The sequence below is a fragment of the Coturnix japonica genome, chromosome 7 (assembly GCF_001577835.2).
Source record: "Coturnix japonica isolate 7356 chromosome 7, Coturnix japonica 2.1, whole genome shotgun sequence".
In the NCBI taxonomy this organism is placed as follows: Eukaryota; Metazoa; Chordata; class Aves; order Galliformes; family Phasianidae; genus Coturnix; species Coturnix japonica.
The window spans coordinates 21,024,271-21,042,783 of NC_029522.1; the positions used below are offsets into that span (position 1 = coordinate 21,024,271).

The 18,513-nt window shown below is 44.7% G+C and overlaps 1 protein-coding gene and 1 long non-coding RNA gene across 9 annotated transcripts in view; both read right to left on the reverse strand.

Annotated features, from left to right (window-relative positions):
* The window catches only part of GLI2 (GLI family zinc finger 2), a 201,752-nt gene that overhangs the window by 47,043 nt on the left and 136,196 nt on the right, over positions 1-18,513 (reverse strand). For 7 of the 8 annotated variants that reach the window (XM_032445769.1, XM_015868813.1, XM_015868814.2 and 4 more), the window contains one exon: positions 14,179-14,284. The exons of the other annotated variant lie outside the window; for it this stretch is intronic. In XM_032445769.1, the coding sequence (XP_032301660.1) occupies positions 14,179-14,284 (106 nt within the window). The remainder of the gene's footprint in view (positions 1-14,178; positions 14,285-18,513) is intronic. 8 annotated transcript variants of the gene reach the window in all.
* On the reverse strand, positions 9,070-10,905 carry LOC116653660. The gene is made up of 2 exons (XR_004307911.1): positions 10,109-10,905; positions 9,070-9,736 (listed from the first exon to the last, which is right to left on the reverse strand). It is a non-coding gene; the product is annotated as an uncharacterized LOC116653660 (long non-coding RNA).

Here is an 18,513-nt window from a genome sequence, read left to right on the forward strand (position 1 = left end):
CCACCCCATCCGTCCAACACCCCCCAGCACCAGCTAGTACCAGAACAGGCACAATGGAGTCATCTCTACTCTGCCAGCACCAGGTAACCACATCTCCCCAAGTCAGCAGCTATAAGCACCTAATGCAACACCTCCCTCCTGCTGCCAGCGGCTCACTGCCACGCAAAGGGAGACCTGAGGGCCTCATCTTTCATTCTCTTATCTCATGCAGCTATTCCTTATGCAGACACATTTCTGTATACAAATCCCATTATACTTGACCCTCGGTTCACCCTGTTTCCATTACAACGCTGTAGACTCAACCAGACTTGCTCCAGTGCCAACTCTGTGCTGTCATTCCCTGTGCAGAGTGGTAATAAAGAAATCACTGTTTTAAGCTGACAAAGAACAGATTTCTTACTAAGTAAACACTGATGTTTTGGTAGGGAAATTAAGTTATAAAATTGTGTCTACAAAGGGAGACCATACAGATGGAGTTTGTTAAGAGACAGCAATACAGTCAACAGTGGTTAATTCAATTGCCTGCTACTTATCAGATTTTTTTTAAAGGCTTATCCAGCTTTTGTAAATGCAAATGCAGAAAAACATTCAAAGAGTCATTGCTGATCGCTGTTTTAGCTGCAGAGCTATACACGCACGCACACAGCTTTTCAAGGAGGAAGAGTCTGCCCTTGTGCATCCACCATGGCTACGTCAGATTCCAGTAGACATGACACATACCAGCCAAGGAGGAGAGGACACGTGAGCACAGCAGTGCTCATTTCCATGCCACCATGTGCCAGAGACCTCCATTCACATGTCACAGCCTCACTTTCCCCAGCCACTGTTCCCACAAGACTTTCACATGCATGGTGCCCCACACCAATTTATGATGCTTCATACCTTCCTTCAGGTCAGTCAGAAGCAGGGCATTAAGTTCAGCTGTGAAAAGACAGGAAATTCAATGCCTCCAGTACTCAGCTGAGCCTTAAACGAGCCCATCCCAGCCTCAGATGTCACATTCCCAAAGTGTTCTCTTTGGGAAAAGCATGATGTAAAGCCTCAGGTGAGCCAAAAAGATGTTAACATTGTGTGCCCTTTAAATGATGGACTTAGTTGGCAAAATGAGATGTGCTTAGGTTGGAACTATGTAAATACAATATTTTTATTGCTGTAAGGTAAAAATGATTTTTTAAAAGAAGAGCTATTGCTGAGTAATTGAGTCACAAATTATTGGTTCTATTTAAAATGCAAAAGAAGGGTTATTAAACATAATCATATTTTAACAAAAACATTTGCAATGGCTTTAATAATTCAGCACAAAATTTAATTTAAACATTTATCTCCTGTTTTGGAAAAGACAAACATAAGGCCATTGTGCTGTGGTCTGGGAATGAGAAAACAGTATTGCTCAGGTGCAGTGGATCATTTAACCTACTTAGACGTCAGTGACAAACAAACCTACCCTGGAAATCAAAGCCATGCCAAAATCCTGGCAGCAACGCTTTCCATGTGGTAGCAGCCTTTGAAAATCCCGTTAGTCTTCTTGTAGCACCTTCAAGTATCTTGTGCAGCCAGTGCTGCTTGCAATGGGGTGTGAGCTCTTGAGAGCACTGAAGAAGAAGCCAGCTGCTGATGGGAGCTGGATGTCTACACAGATGTCTACTGCACTGGATGCCTGTGAGTTTACAATGGACCAGCACTTCGTATCTTTTGGGTTTTGCTTTTGTTGCATCTTCTACTTCATTTGCTAAAGTAAGCTAAGGACATCACATGTAAAAATAAAGCAGGTTTTTTAAAAGTTTTATGGCTTAAATAATCTATAGCATTATTAGAAACCAAGGAAATCCAACCGTCCAGAACTGAACTTCCACTATTAACTTTAAGTGCATCATGCAAGTTTTAAAGGTGTTCGCAGTTTAATGGCAAAATACTCTTGCTCAGTACTCAGTACACACTTCATACTCATGAACACTGTGAAGATTAATACAACCATTCACACCTGCTGTAAAAGCTCCTAGCAAAAAAAAAAAAAGGAAAAAAAAAAAAAAAAGGAAAAAAAAAAAAAAAAGGAAAAAAAAAGAAAAAGAAAGGTACCAGGAGGCACAGTTCATTTTCTATGCTCAGCTATCGAGCATTTGAGAGACAGAGCAACAGCAAGTAGAGCCAATACTCCCAGCAATGCCCTATCTTCTACCCTAATCCATCAATAAGATCCCGTAAAAGTCTCCAGTTTCACTTCTATCTCTAGCTCCACTCTGCTGAGATTTGCTCCCAAATCCCGGAGGCTCTTTCATTTGAAATTCAAAAGCATTCAGAGGAGCACAGACCACAATGCATCCTATGCAGAGGTTATCAGTGTGGTTTTCACCCACTGAGGATGGTAACGGATGGAGGAGGGCATACTGAAACTGCACAGACACAAACACATGAACACACAAATCTTTACTGCGCTGGAAGTTCACAGATTGCAGTAATTTTGCTGGTGAATGTGTGAACCACAAAATTGCCCTTCCTGGGACAAAAGCCACCAATAAACACAGAGATAGTAGGGCTGGGGTTGGGTTTAGGAAAGGCAAAGCAATGAAATCAATCACAGCAACCAGAATCTGGATAAGGGCCAGTTTGGCAATGCAGTCAGAAACCAAATGAAGGGACAGGAAACCACAGAACCCAGTGCAAGTTTAATGGGAGGAAGCACGATCTGCTCATCAGAGAAGGGCACCTCGAGGAACTGTCTGTCCTCGTCTGTCCCTTCACTCACTGAGTTACCCTGGGACAGGTCACATAGCCAATATACTGCACCAGTTTGACATACTTGAAACAATGCAATCTCCATATGCCCAAATCTCTGCTCTGTTCAGTATCGTTCTTATCAAAACCCATCACATGCTTCAACAGAAATGCAAACCCTGCTCTGCAGATATCAAGCGTGGAGAAAGAAAACTGATAGGATCCTGGACCCGAAAGGAAAGAAGCTACAGCTCCCAGTGCTCTCACCTCCCACCTTCCTCTCATTTGGCAGAAGCTGTCTCTTAAAAAGCAAACAAACAAACAACTATTTGAACATTTCTTATTCTTGTGGTAACGCTCATCTCGTCACTGACAGGATTCAAACCAGACGCGGTTGTGGGAAACCTGGAGTCATACCAGGTTTAGCGCTTACATGCCAAGAGAGGTCAAGACCCAGCCAAGCCTTGAATAGATGACTTGCAAAGAAAATCCCAGGACACAGAGGAAGCGGTGTTGATGAGAGAAGGTCTCTTCCTCTGACTCACCAGGCAATGCCACATGACGATGCTCTGGTGAGGAACATGAATCCACTGTCATTCTCATTCACTACAGTCCCAACATTCAGTGTATTCATCCTCAGTAGGGGTCTCATGGGACTCTCTTAGAAGGACAGGGCTTGCAAAATATCTAAGCTGACTCGGTTCCATGTTAGCCTCTTACATTCTGGTCGCCTCCTCACTGCTGGCCCTGAAGGATGGATTGAACTTTCCTCTCCTATCCTGACATTTGGTTTGTTTATGTGTGGGTACACGATTCCTTTCATAACGATGGATAGAAATTCAGTTGGAATTTGGAAGTTTGCTTTTTAGCAAGCGAGTAAAGCAATATGGGAGCTGTTTATACTGGTTTCACCATGAAAGGTGAAACCATGATCAGCTCTCTTTGTTCAGAGACTTGTGCAGGGAATAAGAGACAAATGGGTAATAATTGTACTTAAGCATTCAACTGTACTGGACAAAAGCCTGTAGACACCTTGCTTTTCATTTGTTCATGGCATTGCTTCTTACACAGAAACAGTTGGGCTGGAGAACTAAGAAAAAGGGGGAAAAGCTAGAAATAACTTTTGCATAATTTATCCTCTGGGAACTAACTTCAATATCCTCTCTGGCCTGTAGATATTAGAATCCACCCCAATCTTGGCCCTGCTGTATACCATGGAGCTGAAGTGTCTTTTCATTAAAACTAAACTTGTACTTGGTCAAAACTATTTAGAGAAACATTACAAAAGTGAAACCCTTCATGAGAATACCAACAAATAATCTGTTACTGAAACAGGTCTGAAGCCAGCTGCCAAGTCTATATTGTCACATGAAAAATCTCCAACATTAATTATTTTTCCAGCATGACTACACAGGAGTGTTTAGTAAAGATTTCTGTTTTATGGCGCCTTCAGAACACCTCTGTCCAGGCCAGTACATGAACACGCATCTAAGCTTCTCTAAAGTCAACATTCAAGCATGCATTTCTAATTAAGCATATAGTCAAGTTTTTCCTGAACTGAGACAGCCTTAAAACCAGTTCTGTAGCCTGGATTGCTTCTGGTATGCTCCTCTCCCTCATCAGCTCATCATTTCTTATCAAATCTCTCCTGCAAACATCTCTTTCTTTCTTATTCCCCAATAGATTCATCTTCCTTTCATTTACTGATTCGATGACTGAATGCTTTAATTCTTCCACTCCCTTATCTTTCTACATTCTGCTATTTTGTCATCCACAATGCAGTTTTCTCTTGTAAGATACTGAGCTGCACTTGATCTAGCATAAAAGATACTATATGAAATCAAATGTTGTATCTCAGAACTCAGGCAAATAGTCACAAACAAGAATACACATGTAGGAGCATCGCTTTAACGCAGCTGTAAGCCTGAAGCTTTCCTATTGGTCATGTACTAACCACAATCTGGTAGTCCTTCCACTACCAGTGGTAATTTCGGAAGTGTGGTTACCCTGTGGGATCTTAAGAGGCTTTTAGATGAAGTACTCAGCCAGCAGGTAACATGTCCTGTAGCTGGTCTGCAAATCAAAAGCCACCTAAGTAGCTCCAGAAGCAAACTAGGAAACCCTCTCATGAAGAAGCAAAACGAGGAATGAGACAAATTCTTCTTCAGGATGCTTTTACAGGATCAAAAGGAAAATACTTCAAAGGCCCTTACAGGATTTAGGAACGGGCTTATTTTTCAGAGAGACTGAAACCGATAGAAAGCTCAACGCAACTGCACTTCAGTTACACATGCAAACCTAGCATATTTTTTCAGTCATGCCCAAGTGCAACCAGGTGCTGTTATGATAGCAAGGGGTTAGGGAGAGATAAAATAGGCTGAAGCAGAAAGAAATCCCTCTGCTGTGAGGGGGAGAATGTACATCTCTGCCTCCCACCATGCTGCAATGTGTTCTCCCCCAACATCAGCTTGAAAAAAATCATAAAAGGGTCACATCTCCTTTGACTACAGGCTACTACCTGCAATCATATCACAGCTCTGTACCATACAAGCCAATAAAGTGAGTACAAAGCATGCAGAAAATTTGCTCTTAAAGTGGAGCCTGATCTACTACTACCACGTAAACCTTGATTTTCCATAAGCTTGGCTACGTGCACTGGCCTATAATAGAGAGGAGACAGGTTAGAAAACATCCCTATCAGCACTACAGAAACACAAGGACCATGTAACTTGGCAGAGCACCTTGAACTCCAAACATACGTGTTAACATATATTCATTCCAGTCATTTTCTTAATTTCTAGATATTTAATGACTCCATCAGGGCTGGCCTGGGGGCCCAGAGATTCAATGGAGGCTGGGGAAGTTTGACATTAACTGGAGTACAGCATGCTTGAAAAACTCACAATGCCTCTCATTTCTAGCAACTGACAAGCTGGCCCTCCATTATGTTGAAACCCACAATACCCATGTTAAAAATAACATTGTTAGCCACATCTAGTAAAGTGGGACTTAAAATCTTAAATCATACTGTCACTTCTAAAAACAGACCCAAGTAATGACCTCCACTTTAGCTCTGTTAGTTGTCTATGCAATGTCAATGGTGAAACATTAAAGAACAGACGTGAAAATCCCGAGTTGGAAAGTTGTGCAGCATCACAAGTTCTCAAAGCAGTCTGGCACATGGAGGAAAAGCGTACGTACGTGGTTCAGTGTCAAACCCAGAGATCTAGGAAGCCCACTTAAATGCACATATTCCCACTCTGCAGATCTGAGATTCACTACGGTAACAGCACCTACCTCTGCCCTTTGATTTGTGCATATGTGAGCACACAGCATTAGCTGCAGGCAGGGTATCCAGAGCCGCTGTTTTACCATATAGGGTCCTTTCTTTTTTTTTTTTGTTATTATTGTTTTTTCTTCCTTTCCCCCCAGCCATCTGGGTGGTCCGAGAATCAGCCCCAAAATACCTAGGATCCCTCGAACCACATGTTCTAATCCCAGCAGAGTTGACTCAGTCCTTCATCCTTCCAGGGTAAATTGACTTCGCTGCACTTTATTGCGTGGGGGGGAACTTTTGGATGAGATTTTAAAATTTCCGTTCTGCACGTACATTTCCAAACCCTGCATTTTTTTCTTCCAATATCACAAGCCAGCATTTCTGCTATTTGCTTTTTTTTCTCTCTCAGCACCTTGTGTTGTTTGCTTCCCCCAGCCTCTGGTATCTGAGTACCCAGATGAACAGCACCTGAAAAGTGATGTGCTGCACCCTTCATTTTGCAAGCCAATGGGATGGACGGGTTTTGTCCATTTTTTTCCCCACAGAGAACAATGAAAATGAGGAGGCTGAGCAGGCTGATATTTGAGTATACGCTACAGGCTGCAGCCTGGTCAGTTCATTACTGCGGGAGGAAGGATATGACAACATGCAGCAAGTATCTGTAAGGGGGTGTTTGATGGGAGGTACGTTAGGTGCAGGAGGGTGACATTCAGGCAGAAAAGAAGGGCAATCTGGGGAGATTTAACCACATGGAGAGCTCTGTAGGATTTGCAACAGGAGCTCCAAGAGCAGAAATGGTGAGCTCTGTGTTGGTCAGAAGCAGCCCTGGGGCAAAAAAAAGTCTTCATTGCCTTCTGTCCTCATGACTGTAAGAAGCTGATGAGAAGAGAAACACCATCTAGAGAGGGGATTTATTTAGGATTAATAAAAAGGAAAAGCCAGCAGAGGTGGTGCTCCACATTTAGCTGAGAGAAAACCTGGGAAACAAATTTGTGACATTGGAGTTTGACAGGGTAGGAGACTGGCACTGAACATTGATCCATTTTCACAGGATGCTGAAAGCAAAGGAAAGTGGGCAATACCATTGAGATAGCTTCTGAAAGACCTTCACTGCTTAGAAACTCTTTAAAAAGCAGTGGGAGAAGAGAGTTCAAATAAATTTTTCCTAAAGCACAAGCTTAGCAGCGGATAAGGTGGAAGCATGAAGTCACTTTTAATCTACTATAAAGTGAGGTAAGCAAAGGGATTATCACTTAAGACTCGCTGACATGAAGCTCTGAGAATGACATTTAAAAGCAATGGTGGATTACAGAGTGACATCATATTAAACGAACACATGCCAAAGGTTTACATAAAAGACCTCAGAGATCAGGCCCTCGTTCTTAACAGTAAAACCTCCTAGCCATTTTCACACTTTTGGCAGTGATCAAGCTAAATGAGAGCTGCAGTTTCATTTTCTACATTGTGGTGTCTCAGCCCCAGCAGTTTGGTGGCCCAGATCTTCTCTGAGTGATAATGAGCACGACTCCATCTGAGCTCACCGAGTCCCTCACTTCACTGTGATGAAGCCAACATACAGCAGCTGAAGGTGCAATCCAGATGTTTATAAACCTGATCTGCAGGACCTTGTTCCTGACTGCATGGTTTAGTGACTCCGAAACTGCGCACTTTCAAATCCCTCTGGACTTCAGGTCTAATTTTTTTTCAGAGTATTCTGACATTTTCAATCAAATACACAGGATGAATCTATCTTCTCAATCTTATGGACAGTATAGATGTTCAAATATCACTTAGAATGGAAAACAGCTGGAAATTTTTACCCATTTTTACCCCCAAGAATGGTATGCAGATTGAAAAACCAATAGAAGCGTTCAGACCTGGATGACCACTTCAGATCATGCTTGCTTCTTTTTTGGAAGACCTCACCTCAGCCTGCTGTCCTATAACGTGCACCTTCTCAGCTTCTGCAGAGATAGGCAGCATTGCGTACTTTTTTTTCTGATGCCTGAAAACATGCCAGAGCCCCTTCAGAACCGACTCACAGTCAATTAGCCTTCACTTCTCAGTTCTCAAAAATTAAGGAGAAAGCACAGATGGAATTAAATTTCCTCCAGACCCCCAGAAAGAAGAGCAGTAGCCCAACAATTTCATCTGTGGTCTTCTGGAGGTGGATCAAATGACCAGCAAATATTAGACCTGGTAGTTTTACAGTGAGAGCAGTATTGACAGTTCCCCAAAGCGCCTCCTGCAGGTTACCAAAGAGCCACTTACAAGCAACACACTCCTGCTAATTACAGAGCGGGGAGAGGACTGAACCAGCCTTGCGGAAGGGACCAGCCTCTACAAACTAGCGTGCACTCACACATTCTTATTTTCCTAAGTAAATAAAAGAAGCATGTGGGAAAGAAGGGGACAGAGTAAATTGGATGTGGGAGCCCCCAAACCTGTTTCCCAAATGAGCGATGTGTCTATTTGGTGAAAGTCGTAAAAATTTGCAAAACACATAAGAAGGTCTCTCTAAGCAGCTGTTTGCTTTGACTCCGGAGGGAGCTCACTGTATCTCCAAGGCAGCACAGTACCATCAATCAAGACCTGCCAAAGATTTTCTCCGCTGGTAGCAAAGTAAATATGAAAACACACATGTTTTATTGGTGCGTACGTTCTGCGGTGCAGCCTGGCGGCGTCTTTGCTGCAGGAATGAATGTTACCTGGTCCCATCCCAAGCAACCTGGTGGGATCAAAGCTGGAGCCTCATGAGAGACCATCCTACAAAGATAACCACACACCCGGTAACGCACGGGGCCGGTGCCCCTCTGCTGATGGGGGGTGGGGGGGCGCAAATGAAAGCCTTGGCAGAAAACAGGGAGCACTGGTGGGAAAGCCCCAATTGGCTGGGCTGGAGCATGGTCAGTGCCACTCGGAAAATTTCACTGCCAACCTCTAACACCTCTCCACTGAGTGCGTGTGAAGGGAGATTTTTCAAAAGATTTCTATCCTGCAAAACTGAGGAGGGTTTGTGTTTTGTTGCTGGGTTTTGGTTTTGGTTTTTTTGTTGTTGTTGTTGTTGTTGTTTGGGTTTATTAGTAGAAATAGCAAACGACACATCTGTGACAGTAGCAAATTCCAACTCTAAAGCAAGGAACACTGGTATTTCTCAGAACACCATGACAAGATGATGATGATGATTATTTTTTGTATGGCTAAACAGCATGCTTTCCTTTAACCCCACTTGGCCTTTCTTGGCTGAATCTCACAAAAACAAAGGAAAATCAGCCTGAAACATATCCAAAATGGAAAACCATGGATCAAGGTTAAATCTGGAGAATCTGTAAACACTTGAGCCATTGCCTTTCTGATAAACAGTCACCTTGCCCGCCTGTGAATTACCTACCTAAGCTGCTCAGGCACACTGGGAGCCAATCCTGAAAAGGTGTTCTCCAATTTTTAACTTAGCAAAAGGAAAACAAACTTCAACAAGGAGGGGTAATAGGATCAGATAAAGGAAAACTGGGTAGGTTGAATATCAGGGAAGATCTGTAATTTATTAAGATCTCAGGGAAATGGAGGAAGATCCATAATTAATACAGATAAAAGCCCTAGCAAAGGGAAATTAAGGGCAACTCCACATTATCACGGTGATGGAACATTCTCTGTCAGGTCTTTGGGAGGATTCACTCTTCTCAAAAGCCACAGAATTTGTCTCAGGGTTATGAGCTCGGATTGTTTTTTTCTTTTCTCAAATTATTTCTAAACGTGGACAAAAGAACAAGAAGAATATTTTGTTAATAAATAATGTCAGAGCTACAACCTGAAACATCACCATAATGTCAGCAGAAAAACAAGGCTGTTTTTGTTTGTTGCACTACATAATGCCAGATGAGCTTTAACCACAGTTTAGGAACTACTGTTAAAAAGCTTCTTGCTGAGTCAAGCCTAGGCACGCTGTTTACTGGGGTTAGCCCTGAAGGCTCTTGCATTGGCGGGTACTTTTAAGCTGAGCTAAGAGGCTTTCTGTTATTTTTGTTGTAGTTTGGGGAAAAAATAATAGTTGAGAGTAGCTAAGCACACCTAAAAGGGGGGAGTGCAAGGGAGCTATCAGAGCTCACCTGCCATCCTCACCTGCCGCTTCACTCTGCAGTTGAGGGCTTGATCTTGCAAAGCTGGCTCCAAGAGTCCCCTTGGTTTGCAGATGAGAGAGATTTTGCAGACAGAGCTCCAGCAGTGCAGGTTTTCATGAGGAAGTTCACTAAAACACAAACTATCTCTTTCACTAAAAAAGAACCTGTTTTAACACATGAAGTGAATTTGGTTCAGCTGTTAACCTCTGAAGACTTCCATTCAGGTGACACTGATCTATGTTCTGCCTACAGCTAACAGTACAGAGTAAAATTCTGACAAATCAATAAAAGCTGCATGCAGGAGATGTGTCCAGCATCCACCATTACCCATTCATGGAGCATGGCTGTGCAAGTTAAATCACTTTGGCAACGACATACAAAAATGGTCATAACCTGAAAACTAATTTCTGTCATTTCTTAGCTTCAGAGTGCTGTATTTGGTTATCTTAACATTGAACAAATGCCGTTTTGGAGAAATGGTGCCTCACACAATTTACATGGACCGATACACTTTCCTTCATTCATTCTGCTCTAACTCTGCAGACCTGGAAGAGATTTCCTCCCACACTTGGTTTTACTCCGTTTCTCATTACATGTTTTTGCAGCGCCTGCTGGGCTCCAATCCTGCCTCTCCTTCCATCCTATGTACAATTGTGAGTGCACAACATCAAAACCCAAGCTGATGTCTTAAATGCTGTTTCTGTTGGTTTGCACTGCAGAGCTCAAGGATCAACAGAACAAAATTTGTCCCTTTTCCAAACTAACCAAGAAAGCATCACATTTCCAACAAGTTTTTCTTAATGCTAAAGAAGTGATCACTTCATAAAATGAAAAAGAGGTGTATCACCAAATAAGCAAAAATAACAGAGATTACATAGAAAAGCAAAGTGTCCTATTGACTGGAGAAACATTATTTTATCCAGATAAAGTCCTCCAGGAAATACATTTCAGGATACTATCAACATGATCAGCAACTGCACAGATACACTAAATACCGAGTGGGGAAGACTCAAGCTCTGAAAACTATTTGTCATGGTGCTTAACAAGGAACTGACTGAGACAGAACAACAACAGTGAGCAGAAATGCAGAACATCTTTCAGACCCTTCTTTGCACATGGATCTTTTATTGCTTGAGTTTTCCATATTCCCATCCATATTCTCAAGAAAAGGGTCCCAAAGCTTGTCCTGCTCAGGAGAGCCTTGCAGATGAGTTCCCTCCAGTTCAGATAAAACAACATACGTTCTCATTAGGCCAAAAGCAAACAGTGATGCAGGGGAACGCAGCCACGTCATATCAAGCAATCAAGAAACAAACCTTTGACATAATGCAGCAGGCAAGTAATAAGACCCCATAGTTTGCAACAAATGAGACTACACTTAATTTGCTGTGCAATGTTCACATAATTAGATAAATCTGGTACCAGCAAGACAGCAGACAGCTAGAATATGGGCTTGATGAATTGGGGGCTTTCTGTCAAGCACTGATCACATTAATCATGAAGCTAAAACTCAGTGACACAAATTGTCTTCTAAACATTTACCACCATTTCCTAGAGTAAAAATATACATTATTCCTTAATGTTATTTAATTTAAAGAGAAGAATGGGTTGCTGCACCACCAGGAAGGGGTACAAATTTACAGTAGTGCGTCTGTACTCACAGATCCAACACGGCCTATCCAGGCAGGAGCACGAAACTGCTAAGCGCTCCCTAGCCCAGCTCCATTACCATGTAATGAGTGGTTTCACACTGGATATCCTCCAGTGAGGACAGCAAGTACTATTCTGTGGTATCTGGAACAGAAACTGGAGGATAGAGAAGGGAAGACAAAAAAGAAGTAGAACAAAATCTAAAGAAGGAAAGGGCAGGAGATCAGGTTGAAATGTTTGCTGATAGAACTGAAAGAGGAAAAATGGACAAGAGACTAACTCCACAGCTGGTGAGGATTTTCCCAGTGTGGTTATGCACTTGGGAAAGAAAGCCAAAATGAAGTTGAATTCCCTTGATCCTAAAGCACAGGCTTTGCTTTAGCTGCAGGAAAGCCCTCTCTAATTGATAGCAGAATAAGGCCCAAGACAGGACTGACACATGTATGCACTTGCACGCTCACAAAAACTGCAATTGATATTTCAGTCTAAGTTGTTTTCAACAAGCCTGCTACCTTCTATAGCTCCAGAAAAGTCCCTGAAGACTGCACAAAAATACATGGCCAAAAAGCAGTCAGCAGCTCTGCCTTGACACTTTACCATTCATACTGGCACCCTCCAACACAGTGTCCAAGTAATAAGGTTCATCTTATATGAAGTTTCCAAGAAAGCTACATTTCCTCTTCTAAGACCAACAACCAAGTTTTCCCTTCAGTAACTTAGAATTCTTTTTTTTGTGAAAGCTGCTTCTGGGAAGGTGAAGGATTGGAAATAAGGACAGTAGGAATATACCATCAACCCTTCCCAAATGCAATGAAGGACACTCTTGGTTCCCTGACTAACTCAGGTACTGCAAAGACAGCAAAGTATTAACATTGGTGCAGGTGAGCTGAACACCTGACCTGCCAGAGGATATAATTCACAGGGCAGCTGGTTAAGTTCTAGATTGCATTTTGGAGAAAATCCTGATCCATGACTCCAGCAAAATCACCACTGCTATCCTCCCTCCTAACCACAGTTTGCATGATGCCCCTTTCAGAAGTCAGTGTGCGCTGTCTTAGCCATAGCTTATTATCTGTCTCCTAGTACATTTTTAAATTAATCTGTGTTCTTCTTTTCTGCAATTTCTGCATGTACATACAGGCAAGCTCAGAACCGTTTCATTAATCTCCGCAGACCCCCACCCCCAGTTTTGCCTACTCACATTAGCGACCCATTCTGTTTTTTTCCCCTTTGCACACAGTGTGGAAGGAGCTTCTCTGCCCCTTTAAGCATCTAGTCAATCTGACTGCCAGCCAAAAAGACAACTTGTCTCCTGCTAGCATCCAGGGGAATGCCCTATCACTTTTTCCTGCAGCGTTTTGGAATTGGAATAAAGCCCTTGCAGCCGTGGGACTCCACAGATCTCATGGCTGCTGCTGTCTCCTTTCTTGCCTCACAGATGCTGCTCCCCCACTCACACCCACCCAGAAAAAGCATGGCTCTGCAAACAACCCTGCAAAGCTGCAGAGCAGAGAATCACAGAATCATAGGGAACGGAAGGGATCTCTGGAGGTCATCTAATCTTTAGGGACAACAGAGGGAACACATGGGAGTTTTTAAGTGACGAGACCTGTGTTGCTTTCCCTTCCCACAAACTGTTTTTAGCCCTTGTGGGTTCTCCTATGCTGAGTGCCCTGGGACTTACCCACAGGTTGCCATCACAGGGTGAAGTATTTCTGGGAGCCGTGAGACCGCCAACCCATTAGGCTGTCCCTCACCTCCCAAGGGGATGGCGTGTTTCAGGGATGAGGAGAAAACCCGCTGGCCGCATGGCTACCACATCCTCCCACTCACTCCCCTGCTGGCTCCTTTTCCGCCTGCTCAAAATTCATAGGAGGTGAACCCAAATCTCTCTATAAACGTGTCCTCATCACTCTCCAAGGACCATCAGGTTGCCATGTCTAGGAGACTAGGAGACACAGACTAGGAGACCGATTCCCCCAGCCTGGGCACAGCCCCTGGCCAGCATCTGTGGGATCTCATGAGGAGGTCCCCATTGAAACCCATGATCCTCTAGACCACATGTAGACATCAGCATCACTCAGCCTGTCCATGCTAAATCCCCATGAAATAAAATTGATTTACAGCATGCCTGGTAGCTTTTTACCCTTTCCTGAAACAGTATGGAGGGAGCAGTGCTTGGGTTTCACCAAGATGGTGTCAGAAGGGCACACTATGACACACGAAACACCATGGGTGCAAAAACACAAGCCAGCCCCATCTCCAGGACTCCTATCCTGAAGCTACACAGTTCTTCTAAAGGTTTAAGAGAACTGTACAACCTGAAGGGCACTGAATGCCCCACACTTCAGGAATGGAATTTGATACAGGGTGTGCAGATGGGGCCATAGCAAAGCTCAGAAGCGGAGGTGCGAGACTTACCCGTGGATAGCGTGGATAGAGTGAGGCTCGTAATGGTATCGTCCTTCCTGGTGGCGCATGTCAATGGGCAAAGGAGCGTGGAAGGCCGGAAAAATGTGCTGCGGCACTGTGGAGGGGAATAGAAGAAGAAGAAGAAAAAAGGGACTTCAAAAACTTTTCCTTTCCTTTTAAAACAATTTCAAAGGCACTAAATCTCCATGAATTTCAGAGCGAGAGCAGTGCAAGACAAGGGGTCTTCATGATATCAGCGCTATCATACACCAGAGAAGTGGAATGAATAAATAATCAAAGTCATGCGGAGAAATCCTACATCTTCGACATAAAAGATCTCCAACAGGGTTTTTGACAAAGACAAGCAGCTAAGCGCTCTTTGAACTCGAGGAGATTATAGGAAGCACCAAGGAAAACTAGACTTGCAGCGCAAATCAGACTCAACCGAGCCTGGCGGGACCCGGACCCACGCCGTCCCCTGTGCCCACAGTGGCAGTGAGCACCTCTGCTGAAGGTCTGGAAACATTTACCTAAAAACCAACAGCGAGAGCAGTGCTAATGCAAACCATGAAGGCATTCAGATGTGGCTCAGAAATGTCTACTGCCAGCTTCTAAGAGAGGAGCCCAAATTGCTCGCGCTTGTAATCACTTGAGGCCCTATTTTTTATTCATTTGAGAAGCTTGTTTCATCTTTGATGGAAAGATAAAGTGGTCTCAAAAGGCAGAGAACACCTACATTGACTTATTAAATCTACAGGTTTTAATATTTATTATTGACCCCAGAAGTTAACGGCGAGAATACTTGAGCGAGTTGAGCCTATGGAAAATTCATCGGGTTATTTCTCCCACCGCCCCCAACTACACTGGGCCTTTCCTGTAAAAATTACTGAAGCCAAAGAAACGCCATTAACAGAGGCTCAACCCCCGCTGGTAGTGAACCATGACTTGCCTCTGTGACACGCAGCATCTCTCTGCAGAGCACCATCCGAAAGCCAAGCGCCAAAGCTTGGGCTCAATCTCTCGCTGAGGCTGAGCAAACTCCAGCAGCGCCCAACTCTTTTTCTATCAGTCTTCAAATTCAGCCTCTCACCCCTGTGAGTCCAGCTGCCGTGGAGCTACGCGGTCCCCATCCAGCGAAGCTGTGCTCCTCTTGCACTTCCCCTGGGAGAGAACCCCACGCACGTCCTTCCCTGTGTGTCAGCCCCCAGCTCTGCAGCTCCTGGCCCCATCGCAGCACTCAGTCCCCAAGCACACGCGGCACAGGCGCGGCAGTGGGAGAGGTGAGAGCCTGCACACAAACAAGCCTCCTGCCAACAGCGCTGAAAGGCGCTAGGCTAAGGCAGTCAGGCTGGAAAGTATTTAAGGCTCCGCAGCAGCCTCACGCTCCGTGCTCCGGCGCAGGGCTGGCACCGTGCACGCCCCGATACACTGGGAGCATTTTTGCAGCTCGCCTGATGTCAGGACACAGTAGGGTAACTGTTAGCTGCTTCCCCCCTCTGCACCCCTCCCCTCCTCCCCCAAAAGCAGCTCAGGCAGAGAATAAACTCGCATCCTTTAGGATTTGCTTTGGCAGGAGGGAGATTCACTCTTTCTTCATCCCAGGCAAGGATGATCCCTTATGTGAGGACACTTCACTTTAAAGGGCAGCCAGTGTTTTTCCAGGTCAGAAGCAGAGCAGTGCCTGCTCTCACCAAACCACACTCAGCCCGAACCACTGCCCAGGCTGGCAGGGACCAGGAGCTGCTTCCCTCCTCAGGGACACTGCTGTCCTCTGGACGCAGTGCATGAGATTGGAGAAGAGAGGCGAGGAGATTTCAATGCCCAGGTCACCCTCTGTAGGGCCAGGGTATCCTTGCTCTACTCCCAGGGCAGGGGTTTTTACTCCTAGTGTAGCCACAAACTGTCCCAGCACAGCCACTCACCACGCATCACAAACACCTTCCCCAGCCAAAGCTGGGCTTCCTGCAGCACTCATTCCATAGAGGGCTCATGAAGACAAACCCAAAGGAGCAAGGACTTTCCTGCATTCCTGGTGCCTACCTGCATAGCCCTGCTGGAGTGCCTATGGGTCAGGTTTGGCATCTTCTCAAAACAGGGTGGTGACACTGCCTGGATGGGGCAGGTCCATTTTGGTAGCCACAAAATGCAGGGAGGTACAAGGCGATGGGCTGACACTGCTGGGCATCAGGGTGGTGTTTTAATGGCACAGCCTTTATCTTGGCCAGTTTAACTCACCAATAATGGCAAAGCCATTAGCAGCAACGGGCCAAATGCTGAATCTCTTAAGAACGAGGCAAGTTATGTCTTGTTTTCATACGATCATAGAACCGCAAAATTAATTTGGAAGCAGCCCTTAAAGGTCATCTAGTTCAACCTCTCTGCAACAAAGAGACACCTGCAGCTCCATCAGGTGCTCAGAGCCCTATTCAGCCTGACCTTGAATGTCTCCAAAGACAGGACATACACCACCTCTCTGCGTTGGGTGACCCCCCTTTGCGCTGTCCCACTTTGAGTCCCTCCTCTGCTCCTCACCCTGGGAGAGCAGCAAAACCAACCACCGCCAGTGCTGCTCCTTTTTCTCCTCTTCCAGGTGCTTGGTCAAGAATAATGAATGGTTTTATAGGCAATCAGCTTCCAATTCGTGAATATCCCCCCCTGCCTTGCTTCTCATTCCCAACACTCCTGATGAGGAGGGCGAGCTGGCAGCAGGACAGCAGCGTACGCTGCTAACAAAGATGGATGCTTTACATGTAGGAGTTAAAGAGACAATTATATTCAATTACTTCAAGTAAGTCACGTTGATGTATTCCTGAATAGCCATGAGAAGGGTGATATAATGATTAGGGCAATAAATTTGCCAATTTTAATCTAATCAAGGCAATCTTTTGTTTAGTATTATCTGCCTTGTGGTGGCAGAGGATTTACTAAACTCAAGCAATCTTTGCAGATTTAACCCCAAAGCTGCCCAATTAGTACTGATGATGATTGTTTTACACAGCGCGAGGAAGCTTTTAGCAGGAGAAAGCTTTTTCCCAGGAAGAAGCAAGGCCATGCCAAGCTTCTTGGTATGGTGCACCACTAAGGGAAAGCACAAAGTGACATCCCAACTCCGTGTCCTATAGCTCTGGGACAACAGAAAAGAACTTGAGAAAGGAAGAGAAAACCAAGGATGTGGTCTTTGGAACACCAGAGGTATTCAAGGTCAGGTTTGGTCAAGGCTCTGTGCAGCCTGACCTAGTGGTCAGCAACCCTGTCCGCAGCAGGGGAGTTGGAACTGGGTTATTTTTAAGGTCCCTTCCAATCTCATCAATTCAATGATTCTGTGAAGAAATCCAAGCAGCACACAAAGGGCAGAGCCAATGGAAAAGCACAGTGTTTCACACAGAAATAACATGGCTCCTCATTAAACTATGGCATGCAGCTCTGAGGTGAACGCACGCCGATGAGGCTGGGAGGCCCCACCTGCCCCCAGCTCCTGCAGGAACGCGTCTGCTCCGCCGCATCGCTCGATTAAGGGGAGACGCTGCTACCTGTCCCCACTTGTCAGGGCTGATTTTCTGGCCAAGGTTTATGAGCAAGACACGGACCTCCCACTGTTCTATTCTCATCCTCGCCTATTCAAAGGCCAGCCAGCCCTCTGGCTTCAAAGGGGAGAGATATGAAGCAGAAATGTACGTTTAAAGGGGATGTCCCTTTGCCGAAAATCCCAGGAATCAGGGAGGGAGGCAGCAGAAACAGGCATTTTTTGAGGATGATGTAGGCTTTTGATTATCTCTGCAGATAAACCTGTGCTTCAAGAAAAACACATGCGGCATGCAGGGGTTTGTGCAGCAAGCAAAGGAGATATTCTTACAGCACCCACAGAAGCTCTTCTTTTTAAGCCCAAAAAGAAGAGTTCGGAAGGGTCAAACAAACTTTTTATATTCCAAATATTTCAACCTCCACACGTAACAACTTAAAAAACAGGCAGCAGAAGAAAAGACATCAGTCCCCGTACTACGGAACTGGATTTCACTTGTGGTTCACTTTCATAGAATCATTGAATATCCTGAGTTGGAAGAGATCTACAAAGATCAAGTCCAACTTGGTAAAAAATAATCTGCAAAGCTCATGTTCCTGAAAACTAAGAGCAGTCCCCAGCCTCAGGGACAGACTTAGATGGGGTAATCCTAAACATGCATGCACTTTAAAGGACCCCCTTCAACTCCCTCCTGCAACTGAGTGCTGCAGCACAACCAGGGTTTGGAGACACCCAAAAGCCCCCCCACTTCTCCTGTGCCATCCAGTACATGCAGAGCTCCTGGAGGCTTACCTGAAGGGAAAGCCATTAGTTGAAGAAAAACA